The sequence below is a fragment of the Protopterus annectens genome, chromosome 13.part0 (assembly GCF_019279795.1).
Source record: "Protopterus annectens isolate FY-2018-M chromosome 13.part0, PAN1.0, whole genome shotgun sequence".
Lineage (NCBI taxonomy): Eukaryota > Metazoa > Chordata > Ceratodontiformes > Protopteridae > Protopterus > Protopterus annectens.
Genome location: NC_056747.1, coordinates 801293372 through 801309857, shown reverse-complemented (window position 1 = coordinate 801309857; position 16486 = coordinate 801293372). Strand labels below are relative to the sequence as shown.

Below are 16486 nucleotides of genomic sequence, written 5' to 3'. Positions count from 1 at the left end.
ATTCAATCAGCCAAAACTGCTGCAACTACGATTGCGCTTGAAGGAAGCCGTGCAGTTTCCAACAGGCTGCTACGCTGCGTGGGCTGGGCCTAAAACAAGGCAGACAGTAAGAGTGGAAATCTTTTGAGGTATTTGTTCTTCCCACAGGTTAAACAATTATTAACTTTTTTCTGACATCGGCTGAGGCAAGAAAGAGTCCCCAACGGGTACTTTAGCTTTAGAAGTCTTCAAGTAGTATTCGGTAAAAGTAATCTCTGGATCCTGATCCGACTCTGACCCGGCACTTTGCGAACCGCTTGCTGCTGGCGCCACGCCGGCAAGAAAGACTGAGGAAAATGGCGTCGGCTGATGCCTTTATACCTAAGACCAGCAGAGATGACGCCGGGTGGAGTCGCGACATCAGGCCGAAGCCGGACCCGGACTTTGGAATCCGGCCGACTGACGGGCTGCCTGACGACAGGACAACCCAGCTGTTATGACTGCAGATGCATCCATGAAGGACATCTACAATGGTACCTAAAAAAACTTATGGTCTCAACACAAACACAGCTTGGAAACAATTTTACCACTCATTCCATGCCTTCAAAAGGAATTTTGTGTGGTGGGCTCAAGCATGCCAAAGAAACACGTGTGTCTCCCTTTCTGTAACCACCACAAGCAAGGCAAGTCTGTCACTAAATAGACGCCTCAGACTACGCATGGGGAGCACACACATGGCAGAGACCAGACTGCATCCAGGAAAATGGTCCCAAAAACAGATGCACCTACACACATCAACCAAAAGGAGATGCTAGCTTGTGCAAAATGCTCTTGAATTTTCAAGGACCTACTGCAACCGGCCAGCTATTGATAAGGACAGACAACACCACAGTCATGTGGTACATTTTGCCGAACAAACAGGGAGGGATGCATTCATACCCCCCACTATGCAGGCAAGCTATGACCCTGTGGAACACAGCATTGAAATTCTGCAAGTTCAACTATTAGGCACAATTCCTGCCAGGGAAGGAAAACACTCTGGCAGACAACTTAAGCAGAAATATGACAGACCCTCCACGGAATGGAAAGTTGCATCCTCAAGTCTTCTCAAAGATAACTCAAGCATAGGGACAGCCAGACATAGATCTATTTGCTTCCCACAGCAATTACCAGTTGGAAAAATTCTGCTCAAGGACCTATCATCCGCAGGCCTGGAAAGTGGACGCACTATCTATTCAGTTGGACAGTACTTGGACAGTCTCACGCCTTCCCAGCCTCTACAATACCTCTACTGACCAAAGTCCTATTAAAAACCAGAGCAGAGAGGCCAAAAATGATTCTCATTGCTCCAGACTGGCCATGACAGCACTGGTATCCTCTCCTAAACAACCTGTCACACTCACCACCATGGATCCTACCTGAAGTTCCTCTTCTTTTGTCACAGCACAACTACAAGATCCTTCACAGCCAGCTCAGAACTCTAAATTTAGCTGCATGGAAAATACCTTAATTTGCCAACAGGCTCTCCTCTCCAAGGAGGTACAGGATGTCATCTTGGAGGCCAGGAGACCCTCTACTAGGAAAAACTTCTCCATCTGGCCAATGGAAATGATTTTGCTCCTGAATCGGTTGCAAAGGGCCAGAATCCTTGGGCGTAATAAATATACCACAGATTTTACAGTACCGCAGTTGAGATATTAAAACAGTGGCCTTTCCTTCTCTTCCATCAAGATCCACGCTTCAGCAATTTCAGCACAATACAATACGGATCCTCCTTTATTCTCACATCCTCTATTAAGGCAGTTCCTCAGAGGGCAAAAAATATAAAACCCCCATGCAAAACCGCCACCAGCTCCAGCTTGGGACCTCAACTTCATATTGGAGAAGCTGACACTGCCTCCCTTTTGGAGCCGGCCTCTTCAAAGTGCAGAGTTACAATACTGTGCCATGCGTGGAAAACAGCTTTGCTTCTGGCTATTACCTCAGCACGTGGGTTTCGGAGCTTTCTATTACAGGCCTTCATGGCTGTGGCAAAATCCTTATTCATCATTTTCCATCCAGTGGACAGGGTTTCACAGCAACCAACCCTACCTTCATGCCAAAGGTAGTATCCAGTGTGGCTTCAAATCAGACTATTCATTTACCTACCTTTTATCCAAATCCCAGAACAAAGGGGAGAGGCTACTCCACTCCTTTGGACTTTCACAGGCAACTTCGTTATTACTTGGACAGAACAAAGTCATTCAGGAAATCTGAGCAGCTCTTTTGTGTGCCTATGCTACAGGTGCTACAAGGAAAGGCCATTTCTCAAACAGACTATTTCAAAATGGATAGCCCACTTGTGTTGCATAAACGCTTTTGTTATTCATTTCATGGAAAAATCAGTGCCTGTATACATCAGATCCCACTCCACCAGGGCTACAGCTACCTCAGCAGCTTTCCTCAGGGGGCCCTACCAAGGACATTCTCCTCCTGAAGCAGCTACTTGGGAGTTCAGTGCACACTTTCACCAAACACTACCACCTTCCACTATACTCAAAATCTAGAGCTGGCTTCTTTGCCACAGCAGTCCTGCAGGGCATTCTAGCCTCTCCTAATTCTGCTTAGTACCAGCCACTTCTTACTTAGCTTTGGGATTCTACCAAAGTGTGATGACTGCAGCTGTATGCACGTAAGAACATAGTACAGTTTTGTACCTACCATAAATGATAGGATGTTAGAGTGCGATACAGCTGCAGTCCAGGTTACCCTCCCTCCATCCCCTTAGGACAGAGCTTATGACAAACACCTTTTAACATACAACCTATTTGGGGTATTCCTATATGATGTATTTGCTTGCAACTACTGTTTTGATTTATCTACTTATCTATGTTTACATAACATCATGTATTGCCTTGTACAACCTTTCTGGGGCACCTGACATCTGGGGCAAGAAAAACTGAAGAAAATGGCATGCTGACTGCCTCTTTTATACCCCTGCCGCACTGACATCAGGGAAGAAGCGACGACAACTGACGCCGACCTAGACTTTGAATTCGCCGACCGAGGACCCGCCTGACGGCAGATAACCCAAGTGTGATGACTGCAGCTGTATGCGCACTCGAACATCTACATTTATGGTAGATACAAAACTGTACTTTCTGCAACCTTGGCAATCAGGGCTTTAAACTGTCAATTCCATATTCTAAAATATCAACAGCATATCATGGGACTGCTTAAACAGAAAATTATGTTGATTTCTGACTGTGTGAAAAAGAAGGAATTACAGGATTTACTGCATTCAGCTGAACAAGTTGGAAAACATACTTTGCAATGTGGTTTTGATTATTTGGAGGCCTCTTGCAGGGCTGCTGTTACTGGATCTGTGCTTAGAAGGCATGCTTGGCTTAAGGAACAATCTCTGCCTGATCATGTTAAAGCAAAATTGTTGTATGCACATTTGCAGCAGGACTGTCTGTTTTGTAATAAGGCTGAAGATGTTCTAAAAAAGGTGGAAGATGAAGCTAAATGTATGCAAACTGTGAAAGATTTCTTACAAGTGTAATCTCCAAGATTTAGTAGGCACTGGCCTACTAAGAACTGGTCCTTTCCAGTTCCTTCCAGAGCCACTCAAGCCAAACCCAGACATTCCAAATGCACAAGGTTTCAGTCCCAAGGGAGTTTCAGAACTAAGCAATGGGGTGCCTCCACTTTCAAATCTGGAGACACCTCCCTATGGTAAACAAGTCTCAATGATGTCCCTTTAAAATTACCAAGCGTAGTTTTAGCTGCCCCTTTGGGGGGAAAACTGGCTCTTCATGTAAAAAACTGGCAACTTATAACCCAGGACAAATTGGTTTAAAATATAGTGTCCTAGGGATACAGATTTCATTTCCACACATTGCCAACTCCATACTGTTGGCCAGATCTGCCCAAGAAATCAATGGGCAGAGGCTCAGAAACAAGTACTTTCCCTCCTAAACATGGGGGCAATTCAGCTAGTACCAGAAGAGGAAAAGAGACAAGGTTTCTATTCCAGACCTGTAGCCAAAGGATTCCAGATGTTCTTCGTGTTTCACTGTTGCAGTCGTCACAATTGGGTTATCCCTGCCAGGGTAGCCCTTTGCCGGCCCGAATACCAGAGGCATAGTATTTCTGCTTCGGTTCCTGTCGCTTCAGGACTGACATCAGTTCTTCAGTAGTATAAAGTAAGGCAGCCGACGCCATTACATCAGTCTTTCTTGCTGCGGAGCCCGAAAGCAGAAGCAGTTTGCACGAGTGCCGGTCGGCCGCTACCAGAGTTTTGTCTTCCGAATTGAAGCTGAAGTCTTCTAAAGCTAAGTACTCTGTTGGGGATCCTTTTTTCTTGCACTAACCAATGTCAGAAAAAGTTAACAATTGTCTCGCCTGTGGAAAGCAAATACCACACCAAGACTTCCATTCTTACTGCATCACTTGTTTAGCCCCATACCATGACGTCCCCCACTGTCGCTTCTGTGCTTTGTTCAGTGCCAAACTATCCATCGTCAGGCCCTTATTGTAGCTAGATATTTTCGCTTACAGTCCTCAAACTCCGATATGTATAGTATGCACCTCTGCTACTCTTGCTATCAGAGCACTAAATTGCCAGTTCCATATCCTAAAATTTTAGCAACATACCCTGGAACTCCTCAAACAAAAAATGTCTTCCTTTCCTGCTTGTGCAGAATCTGAAGAGTTCCAAGAGTTAATGCATTCTGCAAGTCAAGTAACTAAAGACACCTTGCGCTGTGGTTTTGACACCCTAGAAGATTCTTGCAGGGCAGCAGCCATCGATTCTGTCCTTAGAAGGCATACATGGCTTAAGGAACAACCCTTACCCCAGACCATGTTAAATCTAAATTGTTGGATGCACCTTTGCACTAAGGCAGAAGAGGTCTTAAAAAAAAAGATGGAAGATAAAGCAGAATTAATGCAGACAGTTAAGGATTTCTTACATGTCCAGCCACCCAGGTTCAGCAGGCATTGTCCCTCCAAGTACTGGTCCTTTCCTGCTCCCTTCAGGTCATTTCAACCCAGACCCTGTGGAAGCAGACCCCCCCCCCCAGACAGCAGCCACAGGGAATGCAGAGATCTGAACAGTGGACATCCTCCACTTCCAAAACAGGGAGTTCTAAGCCACCCCCTCATGGTAAGAACTCACAATGACTCTCCTTCCCCACCCCCTCCCTCTGCCCACCTTCACTTACCCATAGGAGTAAAACTCTCCTTTCATGCAAGCACCTGGGACACCATTACCAGTGACTGCTGAATCCTCAACATAATGTCCCAGGGATACAAATTTTTTTCCACACCCTTCCAACTCCAAAAGGGTTCCCAGATCTACCTCCAAACCAGTGGGCAGAGGTGCAAAAGCAAGTCCTTTCCCTGCTCTCTATGAGGGCAATAGAGTACGTTCCTGCAGAACAGAAAGGCCAAGGTTTCTACTCCAGACTTTTTCTGGTACCCAGAAAAGAGGACATATGGCGCCCCATCCTCCTTCTAGCCATTCTAAACACCTTTCAGCCGATACCAAAATTCAAAATGCTCATCCTCCAGCAGCTGCTACCATTGCTGTCCAAGGATGCTTGGCTAGCCACCCTAGACCTAAAAGAAGCCTACCACCACATTCCTGTCAGGGAATCATGCAGGAAATATCTACGTTTCAGGGCAGGATCTCTGCACTTCCAGTTCTCTGCACTTCCCTTTGGCTTATCTTCTGCTTCCAGAGTTTTCATAAAATGTCTGGTTCCGGCCATTGCCTTTTGTAGACAAATGAATATCCAGATTTATCCATACTTAGATGACTGCCTAATTCAGGCAGACAGCCAGGAAAAGCTGATCAAGCACCTGGCCTTTGGAAAGTCCCTACTAACCTCCCTAGGGTACACAGTCAATGAAAAGAAATCCAAACAAGTACCCACCCAAAGGATTATATTCCTGGGAGCAAGCCTGGACACAACATCCCAGATGTCATTCCTTATACCCGAAAAGCAAACTTACCTGACAGCCTGCTTCTCTCAACTAGCCACCAGACCCCAGCTATATCTGCAAGGAAAATCCTGCAAGCTCTGGGGTTCATGGCGTCTTGCATTCTACTCATTCCATATGCCAGACTGAATATGAGGAAACCTCAGTGGTAACTAAAAAGCCTTTGGTGTCAACACTGTCAAGACCTGAAGACTATTATACCCATGATACCTTGCCTCAGAAAATATTTTTTTTGGTGGGCAGCAGCATACTCCCACAATAAGGGACTACCTTTCTCACCACCCCCCCCCCCCGATGCCCAGACCCTCACCACAGACGCATCAGACTATGCCTGGGGTGCACACCTGGATGGCATGTGCATACAGGGCCAATGAAGCCCACAGCAAATCCATCTGCACATCATCCAAAAAAAGATGATAGCTGTCTAGCACGCCATGACAGCTTTAAAGCCCCTTCTCTCCCCAGGGGCTCTCCTGACCAAAACAGACAATACCACTGTGATATGTTATATCAACAAGCAGGAGGGACTCGCTCCTACTTTCTATGCAGGCTGGCCATGACCCTTAGGCACACAGCCTCTGTCATGCAACTCCACCTGTTAGCTCAATTCCTGCCAGGTTCTCTAAACTCTCTGGCAGACCACTTGAGCAGAAATCTTCTGGACCCACACAAGTGGCAGCTAGACAAAAGAACCTTCACCATAATAACTCAGAAATAGGGCAACCCGAAGGTCAACCTCTTTGCCTCCCACACCAGTCATCAGCTCAGCAAGTTCTGCACCAGGGAGCATCACTGCATGGCTTGGAAAGTGGATGTCCTATACTTTCTCTGGGTCCATCTGTCGGTCTATGCCTTTCTACCACTATCTCTCATCCCCAGGGTACTGCTCAAAATAAAGGAGGAAAAGCCAAAGACAATTCTTATTGCTCCAGACTGGCCTCACCAGCACTGGTACCCACTGCTGTGCAGCCTGTCCCCACTGCCACCATGGCATCTCACACAGACCCCAACCCTCCTGACCCAGAGGGAAGGATAATTCATGCATCCCCAATTGCAGACCCTCAGTTTGGCAGCCTGGCTTATTCCCTAACCACAGATAAATCTGCCAACCTCAGTAAACAGGTTCTAGATGTAAGTGAGGCCAGATGCCCTAGCACTAAAAAGTGTTATGCTGACAAATGGAAAAGGTTCTGCACCTGGATTCGGGCTAAGGGAGCCTATATGGCACAACCCTCCCTCCCTCTCATACTGGATTACTTAACTGACCCTGCTACACAGTGATCTCTCTTTTTCCTCTATTAAAATTCATGCCTCTGCTATCTCTGCTCATTTCCCCACTGAGCAGCCCTTTTTCCCCACACCCTCTGATCAAACAATTCCTAAGAGGGGCTAGCAACTTGAGGCCACCCAGAAGAGCACCAACCCCAGCTTGGGATCTTAACTTTGTGTAGGAAAAGCTCACCCTGCCCCCTTTGAACCAGCGTCTTCAGCAGAGCTGAAACTTCTCTCCTGGAAGACAGCTTTCCTTCTGGCCATCACTTCAGCCACAAGGGTCTCTGAGCTACAAGCAGTCATGGCTGTTGAACCCTTCGTCATCATCCATGCTGACAGGGTTTCCCTCAGAACTTAACCCATCCTTCATGCCCAAAATGATGTCCAGTGTGGCTCTCAACCAATCCATTCATTTGCTCACCTTTTTCCTAACCCACAGAGCAAAGGGGAAAGGATCCTGCACTCTTTAGATGTGTACAGACAGCTCAGATTCTATCTAGACAGGACTAAATCTTTCAGAAAGTCTGATCAGTTGCTGGTTAGCTTTGCTGCAGGGGCAGAGGTCAAAGTCATCTCCAAACAATTTCCAAATGGATAGCACACTGCATCCATTTCTGCTACAAGCAACATGGAAAGCGTCCCCTCAAGGGGGTCAGGACTCACTCCAACAGCTTTCCTCAGAGGAGTCCCCACCAGGGACATCCTGGAAGCTGCCACCTGGACATCTGTTCACACTTTTACCAAACATCACCACCTGCCTGTCTTCTCCAAATCCAGGACAGGGTTTGCTTCTGCAGTCTTGCAGGGCATCCTAGCCAATCCCTAGTCTTCTTGACTGCCTCCACCCTTTTCCTCAGCTTTGGGAATCAACCGAAATGTGATGACTACAACAGTGAAACACGAAGAACATAGTACAGTTGTGTACACTTACCATAAATGTAGATAGTGTATTCACTGTTGCAGTCCTGGTTTCCCTCCCTCTATCCCCCTCTTCTTTCTTCCCTCTCCTTACAAGGGACATTTTGGTGTTTACTTTCTACTGGTGGGGTTCTTCCACCAGAACCTGGCTCCCACTTGGGAGCTCCTGACATGTTAGGGCAAGAAAAACTAATGTAATGGCATTGGCTGCCTTACTTTATACTACTGACGACCTGACAGCAGTCCTGAAGCGACAGCAACCGATGCAGAAATACTAAGTGTCTGGTATTCGGGCCGGCCAAGGGCTACCCTGGCAGGAATAAACCAAATGTGATGACTGCAACAGTAACTACACTTGAACATCTACATTTATGGTAAGTGTACACAACTGTACTTTGTAGGTTCTTTGGGACCATCATTTCAAAAAGAAGAACATAAACGTCAAATGATGGCATAGGTAAGTACACTGAAAACATTGACTTATTTGTGGCCTCCAAGATCTGTTTTAGTAATCGCAGACAACACCACTATCATGTGGTACATAAACAGGCAAGAAGAAACCGGATTGTATCTCCTATGCAGGCTAGCCATGATTGCCCAGGAGCTGGCAGTTCAGCACTGTGTATCCCTACAAGTCACTTACATTCTGTCAGAGCATAGTACTTTAGCAGACATGCTGAGCAGGTCCAGAACAGCTCCTCATGAATGGAAATTACACACAGGGGTCTTCAGGAGATACCTTTTCGGGAAGTCCCCATTTAGATAGGGGATAAGCAGTCTCCAAACGAAACTGTTTCAAATGGTTATCCCATGCTGTCCAGTTTTGTTACACTCACCATGTAAAGATACTTCATTTCAGGGTCAGATCTCAGTCTTCCAGAGTTCCGGCCACTTCAAGAGCTTGTTGGAAAGGTGTGGACTCAAAGTATTCTACAGATGGCAAATTTGTCATCTGTACACACCATCACTAAACATTACAAGATGTCCTTCAAGAATGCAACTGCAGTCCTGACATATGGGTTGTCCTGCCTCAGGCAGCCCTTCGGTCGGCCAGATTCCAAAGTCTGGGTCTGGCGTCGGCCGATGTCGCCTCCCGACGCCAGAGCTGTTGAGTACAAAGGCATCAGCCGACGCCATCTTCTTCAGTCTTTCTTGTCGCGCGGTGCCCGAAGCAGAAGCAGTTCGCAAGTGCCGGTCGATCAGCTTCTGTGTTTTCAGTTACCGAAGTCATCTAAAAGCTAAGTACCCCGCTAGAACATTTTTCTGCCTCAGCCGATGTCAGAACAAATTGAGAAAGTTAATAATTGTTTGTCTTGTGGTAAACAAATACCTCATAAGGACTTCCATTCTTACTGCCTCCCTTGCCTGGGCCCAGACCACGACGTCTCGGCCTGTGCTGCCTGTGCTTGCTTTAATAAGCGCACTCAGGCGCCGGCAGAATTTGTCAAGACTTTTTGGCTTAATCCTATTATATGCCGTCGGAACAACCGACAGCACAAACTACCAAAAAACAAAAGGACCAGGACCGACATCCTCGGCCCGCTTCTTCCACCGATATAACGCCCAAGTCCTCTGCGAGTGCTTCGGTCCCTTCGGAAGCAGTAATTCAACCGCTCCAGGCCGACGACACTGTGTTAACACGTTCCTCGGTCTCGGAGGCTACACCGGTGCCGGTTGTTGATTTTCCTCCAGAAACCGAAGTTCTGTATCTACCCGACACCATTCCCGTGGACAAAGTTACCCCTGCACGTGGGGCAGCTAGGCCTCCTGTATCCATGTCCATCAAGGCCTTTGCACGTGCTTAGGCCGCCAGCCAGGCCAAGGCCCAACCTACTTCTCAGGCCCCTTCTTCTGATAGACAGATCATGTCTCTGGCTGCAGATCTAATCTCTCTTATCAGGGGGTCTCAGCCTCACCCAGACAGAGGTTCTCAGCCGCCTGCAGAAAAAAGGCCTAGAACTGAGCAGGCAGACAACCTCTCTTCAGATGAAGCCTCTGGGGATTCAGAGCATTCAGCTACCCAAGAAGAATCCTTCCAGGCCTATGAGGACTCTGATGCTGAGGAATCAATTCCCTCTGCCTCTCCTCCAGAGGATTTTTCTTTCGGTGAAGTCCTCCACTCCATGAGGGAACATTTTAAGTGGCAGGGTCAGGAATTTTCTGATTCTAGGAAAAGGCCTACGTACCTTCCTTAAGTTACCCCAGCACAGACATTTAGCTATCCCTCCAGTTTTGGATGTCCTGGATGATGTATTCTCCGACTCCAGTGCTTCCCCTGATTCTCTCCCTCCTGCTCTTGTCAAGCCAGACAGATATTGCAGGGTCCCTGACACTCACAAGCATCTCTTTAAGGCCCACTCTGTGGATCTAGAAACTATTTCACAGGGCCCCAAAGGAGTGGCTGCCTCCTCAGCCAAGAATCCACTGCCAGCTGACAGGGAAGCAAGGTCCCTGGAGAGATGGGGTAAAAAAGTTTATACCTCTTCAACCCTTGCCATGAGGTCACTTAACTGCCTTTTTCATATGTTTCAGTACCAGGATTATTTACTGGATGATTTGCAGAAAAAGCTAGCCTCTCCTGAGCCTATAGATAGAAAGGCATTGCAGGATTTGGTTCATAATACTCAGCAGGTTAGTAATCATTTTCTTCAGTGTGGTTATGATGCATTGGAGGCTTCATGTAGGGCAGCTATGACAGGGGCTGTTATCCGTAGACATGCTTGGTTGAAAGAACAGCCACTGCCGGATCATGTTAAAGTAAAGCTCCTGGATGCACCTCTGGATAAACAGAAGCTTTTTGGTGCTAATGCTCAGGATGTGTTGAAATCTATTGAGGAGAAGGCAAAATCAGTACAGACAGTAAAGGATTTCCTCCAGGTTCTGCCACCAAGGTTCAGCAGGAATTGGCCTTCAAAGAATTGGTCCTTTCCAGACTCTGACAAGTTTCAAAGGGGAAAGAACAGGCATGCACGAGGTAGAGGGCAATACCGAGGCTCCTACAGGGGACGCCAATGGCAACCACAAAATCAGAGAAGTGGCACAGGTAGTTCACCTGCACCACAGGGACAATCACAATGACTTACCTTTCACTCCACCTACCAAGGCTCAAAGAGAAGCACCTCTAGGCGGAAAATTATCTCTATTCTCAAAAAACTGGCACATTATAACAAAGGACAATTGGATTACAAGAGGTTACAGGTTCCACTTCCATACCTTACCAACGGGACAAGGCATGCCAAACCTACCACAACATCAAAGGGCAGAGGCACTCATAGAAGTCTCAAAGCTGTTACAAATAAAAGCAATAGAGAAGGTTCCTCCTCAGGAACAATGCCAGGGATTTTATTCAAGACTGTTCCTTGTTCCAAGAAAAGAAAAACAATGGAGGCCTATATTGGACTTGTCCGTTCTAAATACTTTTCTCATGGTGCCAAAATTCAAGATGCTGACGTTACAGCAACTTCTTCCCATGCTGGGCAAGGGGTCTTGGCTGGTTACTCTGACCTCAAGGAGGCATACCTGCATGTCCCTATCAGACACAGTTGCAGAAGATACCTCAGATTTCTTGCAGGAACAGAGCACTATCAATTCTCAGCATTGCCGTTTGGCTTATCTACTGCACCCAGAGTATTCACAAAATGCCTGGCATCAGTAGTGGCACATTGCAGACTCCAGGGGATTCAAATATACCCTTACCTGGACGACTGCCTAATACAAGCAGACAGCAAACAGACCTTGATAAAACATTTGGACTATGTCATTCAATTGCTGCAGGCTTTGGGATACACAGTCAACATTTAAAAATCAAGATTACTGCCATCCCAAGAGATTATTTTTCTAGGAGCAAAGCTGGACACACAGCTACAAATGGCTTTCCTCACAGAGGAGAAACAAGAGCATTTAACAGCTTACTTCAAAGGCCTAGCAAAATTAACCCACCTGACCGCAAGGAAGACCCTGCAGGCCCTGGGGTTCATGGCATCTTGCATTCTTCTAATCCCTCTGGCAAGACTACAGATGAGAAAGCTGCAATGGTACCTAAAAAGCTTGTGGTCGCAACACAGCCACAACCTAGAAGACATAATACTACTCATACCATGCCTGCAAAGGGAATTTTTGTGGTGGGCTCAAGCAAGTCACTTAAATGAAGGCATGCTTTTCAACAAAGCTCCAACAAGTCAAACTATTACAACAGACGCCAGACCATGGATGGGGGCATATGGACGCAGATGCATTCAAGGGCAATGGACTCCCATGGAGATGCATCAGCACATAAATCAAAAAGAGATGTTGGCAGTGATACATGCGATAGAAGCCTTTGGAAAAACTCTTCAGCAAGGTCATCTGCTAATAAGGACAGACAACACCACTGTCATGTGGTACATAAACAAACAAGGGGGCACTCATTCCTACCCCCTCTGCAGACTAACAATGATTCTTTGGGAAAAGTCCCTGAAACTGAACATCTACTTGCAATCCCAGTTTGTTCCGGGCAAGGACAATGTTCTGGCAGACAGGTTGAGCAGCAATTTCTTGGATCCACACGAATGGATGCTACACCCACGCATTTTCTCACAAATAACATCTGCATGGGGAAGACCAGACATAGACCTCTTTGCATTTCATCTCAATCAACACCTGGAAAGGTTCTACACAAGGATACACCATCCTCTAGCTTGGAGAACGGATGCTCTTTCCTTCAGCTGGAATGCTCTAACAATTTATGCATTCCCCCCTGTACCAAGGTGTTACTGAAGATCAAGGCAGAACAACCAAGAGGAATGTTGATAGCTCCAGACTGGCCAAGGCAACACTGGTATCCACTGCTACTGAGCATAACTCACACCAAACCGTGGCCCTTGCCTCAATGGCCTCTGCTCCTGACTCAACACAATTACAAGACTTTTCATCAGAACCTGCAAACCTTAAAGCTGACAACTTGGAGAGTTCCATGACTGAGACCCATGACTCCCTCTCCGAAAAAGTTCAGGAAATTTTGCTGGAGGCACGCAGACCTTCCACCAGAAAAACCTATTCGGCCAAATGGAAGAGATTCACCATCTGGAATGTCAACAAGGGCCAGGATGCATCACTAATGAACATACCTCAGATATTACAATACTTGGCAGAAATGTTTCACAGTGGCCTCTCATACTCTTCCATCAAAATCCATGCTTCAGCTATCTCAGCACATTACAACTGTGATCCACCTGTGTTTTCGCATCCCTTGCTAAGACAGTTTCTAAGAGGCATAAAGAATATCAAACCTCCAAGGAAGCTACCATTCCTGCATGGGACCCTCACTACATCTTGGAAAAATTAACTCTTCCTCCTTTTGAACCAGCAGCATCTTCAGAAATGCAATTTCTCTTGGAAAACGGTTTTCCTGTTGGCAGTCACCTCAGCAAGAAGAGTCTCGGAGATACAGGCCCTCATGGCAGTTCCTCCTTTTCTCATCTTTCATCAGGACAGAGTTACCCTTAGGACCAATCCTTCATTCATGCCTAAGGTGATATCCAGAGTGTCTCTAAACCAAGCAATTCACCTGCCTACTTTCTTTCCTAACCCTCAAAATAAAGGGGAAAAGCTGCTACATACTTTAGACATTCACAGATAACTACGCTACTACTTGGACAGAACAAAGTCCACCAGGAAGTCTGACCAACTGTTTGTAGCCTATGCTGCTGGAGTGCAAGGAAAAGCAGTCACCAAACTATCTCAAAATGGATTGGACACTGCATCAGATTCTGTTACTCTTTCCATGGGAAAAGTGTGCCAGCTAATATTAGACCACACTCCACCAGAGCTGTGGCCACATCCACAGCTTTTCTAAGAGGAGTGGCTGCAAAAGATATTCTAGAGGCTGCTACATGGAGCTCCGTGCATACATTTACCAAACACTACAACCTGCCATTATACTCCAGATCCCGAGCAGGCTTTGCTTCGGCAGTCCTGCAGAGCCTTCTAGCTACACCATCTCTTGCTTAGTCCTACCACCCCCAGCTTGGCTATGGTATTCAACCCATATGTCAGGACTGCAGTTGCATTCTTGAAGGACATAGTACAGTTTTGTACCTACCTACCATAAATGTAGATGTCCGATAGATATGCAACTGCAGTCAGGTTTTCCCTCCCTCCTACCCCTCTGTTTTTTCCCTTTTGGGTCCTTTCTCCCCTTACCTATCAGCTGGGGTTATATATTATGGTGTATCTGTTTATTACTGTTGTGCAACTTTAGCCTTCCTTGGAGGGCACCTGGCATCTGGGGCAAGAAACACTGAAGAAGATGGCGTCGGCTGATGCCTTTGTACTCCAGCCGCTCTGATGTCGGGGAGGGGGCGACATCGGCCGACGCCGGACCCAGACTTTGGAATCTGGCCGACCGAAGGGCTGCCTGAGGCAGGACAACCCATATGTCAGGACTGCAGTTGCATATCTATCGGACATCTACATTTATGGTAGGTACAAAACTGTACTATTCACTCCTTCCCCAGATCAAGAGCAGCTTTAGCAGAACTGCTGTCCAGGGACTCCTGGATGCTAACCCTTCTTTCTCTTCCCTTACTGCCTAGTCTTTGGTAATTGTCCAGTATAGCATAGGCTATTGCACCATAGATCTAATGATGAACATAGTACATTAGTGTAAGTCAACTTGGCATAATCAGTACATGTTCAGATAGATCACTGTTGCAGTACTAACACCCTCCCTTCTCCCTCCCCCCCATTTCTTGAGCTTCTTTTGTGTTTATTTTTAGTTCTTATTCCTACTGCTTTCTGTCACCCAGGTTGGGTTTTCCTATAGCCTTACCTTTCCACGTTCTCCTAGCATATAACTAATTACATTTGTGTTCTACTTTTTTTTTTCATGAAAGGAAAAAAGTTCTAAATTTTGTAACCCATATGCTTTTGTACCTGCACACTCCTGTCTCCTTAGATGTACTGGAGCATGGAAAGAACCCAAAATCTTTGATTTTTTTTTTAGCCAGATGTCCGATTCTTGACAGGGTGCACCCCATATAACTTAAGCTACTGCAGTGGTGATCTACTTGAGCATCTGTTAAGGTACACTTTCAGTCAAGTTGTGAAGGATTGTAATATTTGGTTATTTTTAATGTCATTTGGAAGAGTGTTCCAAATAGCAAGTCCTCATCTGGAGAAGGCTCACACAAGTGGCATTTTTGAATTTGGGTTTAGTTAGTGTTTTGTCTTGGGGAGTAATTTGTCTAATTGGTAGCAATCTTGTAAGAGAGAGAGACCCTAACTGTTTAGAACAGTTTCCCACAAGACATTAAACAGTAACATATTTTTGTGGCATTCAAGTCAAAACCTATGGGGCATCTCTTAGAGGCATCTTGTAACAGCTTTAAGGATAATGTTTGGATCATTCAACAGTCAATACAATGCTGTCCAAATATTTAATGATGTAGCTGTACACTAGTTTGTTTAATTTACACTGTACATAATACATATAGCCAGACTGTATATATGCCTTTTCATGTATGGAATGCAACCATGTTTGTTCATCTGTTGTCCTGTGTTGCAGCTGAATGTTGTGTTTAAGAACGTAAATCACAGAGACCTAGCTGAATACTGTGAACAGTATTTGCAGGCTAAACGTAGTTGAAATATTTACTGCATTGTATTGTACTTGTGTTTATATCGTAACAGTGTATATCAACTTTACTACCTGTGCAATGATGTTACACTGTACACCTTCTTGCCCACATTGTAGCTGAAAAGGGTCTGTCGACCAATCTACTTTACTTGGTTATCAAAGTGAAATAAATAAATAAGACTGCACCTTTGCATCTGGAGTTAGTAGCAATGGCTGATGATGACGATGACCAGCTTTCTTTAACAGTCCAGTTTTCAATTTATTACGAAAGGTCTGCCTTCCTCCCATAAATGCACATTGATAATTGTCAAGTGGTGTACACAGTTCGCTGCCTTTTTCACTGTAATTGCCATAAATAATCTGTAATCATAACAAAGCACACTAAAATAAGTATACAAGAATAGAGGCAAAGCTGTATCTTGTTTCTTTGGGAATTACCAGACCCACTGCCTCTTTCATTGATGAAGGAATATCATTTGTTCCCAGTGTTACATTAAAGTAGTAAAAAAAAGTTGTCTTGTACCTTTATCAGTAGTCTAGAATTTAATTGCCAACCATCAGTGACTAGAGTTTCATCTCTGTCTTGCACTTAAGATCCTCGGTTCCTGTTGGATAATACAAACTTTCATTACATCTGCTTTTCATGCTAAGTAAGCTTTGGCATCCCCAGGTCTGTTAAAGATCTAATAGTATCTTATTTTTCAACCCAGTCCT

At 45.7% G+C, this 16486-nt stretch overlaps 1 protein-coding gene across 1 annotated transcript in view; it reads right to left on the bottom strand.

The window, feature by feature from the left end:
• CLTC (clathrin heavy chain) overlaps positions 1–16486 on the bottom strand; it is a 2794584-nt gene that overhangs the window by 632018 nt on the left and 2146080 nt on the right. The window contains exon 29 of the mRNA XM_044054892.1: positions 2856–2895. Coding sequence (XP_043910827.1) covers positions 2856–2895 — 40 coding nt within the window. The remainder of the gene's footprint in view (positions 1–2855; positions 2896–16486) is intronic.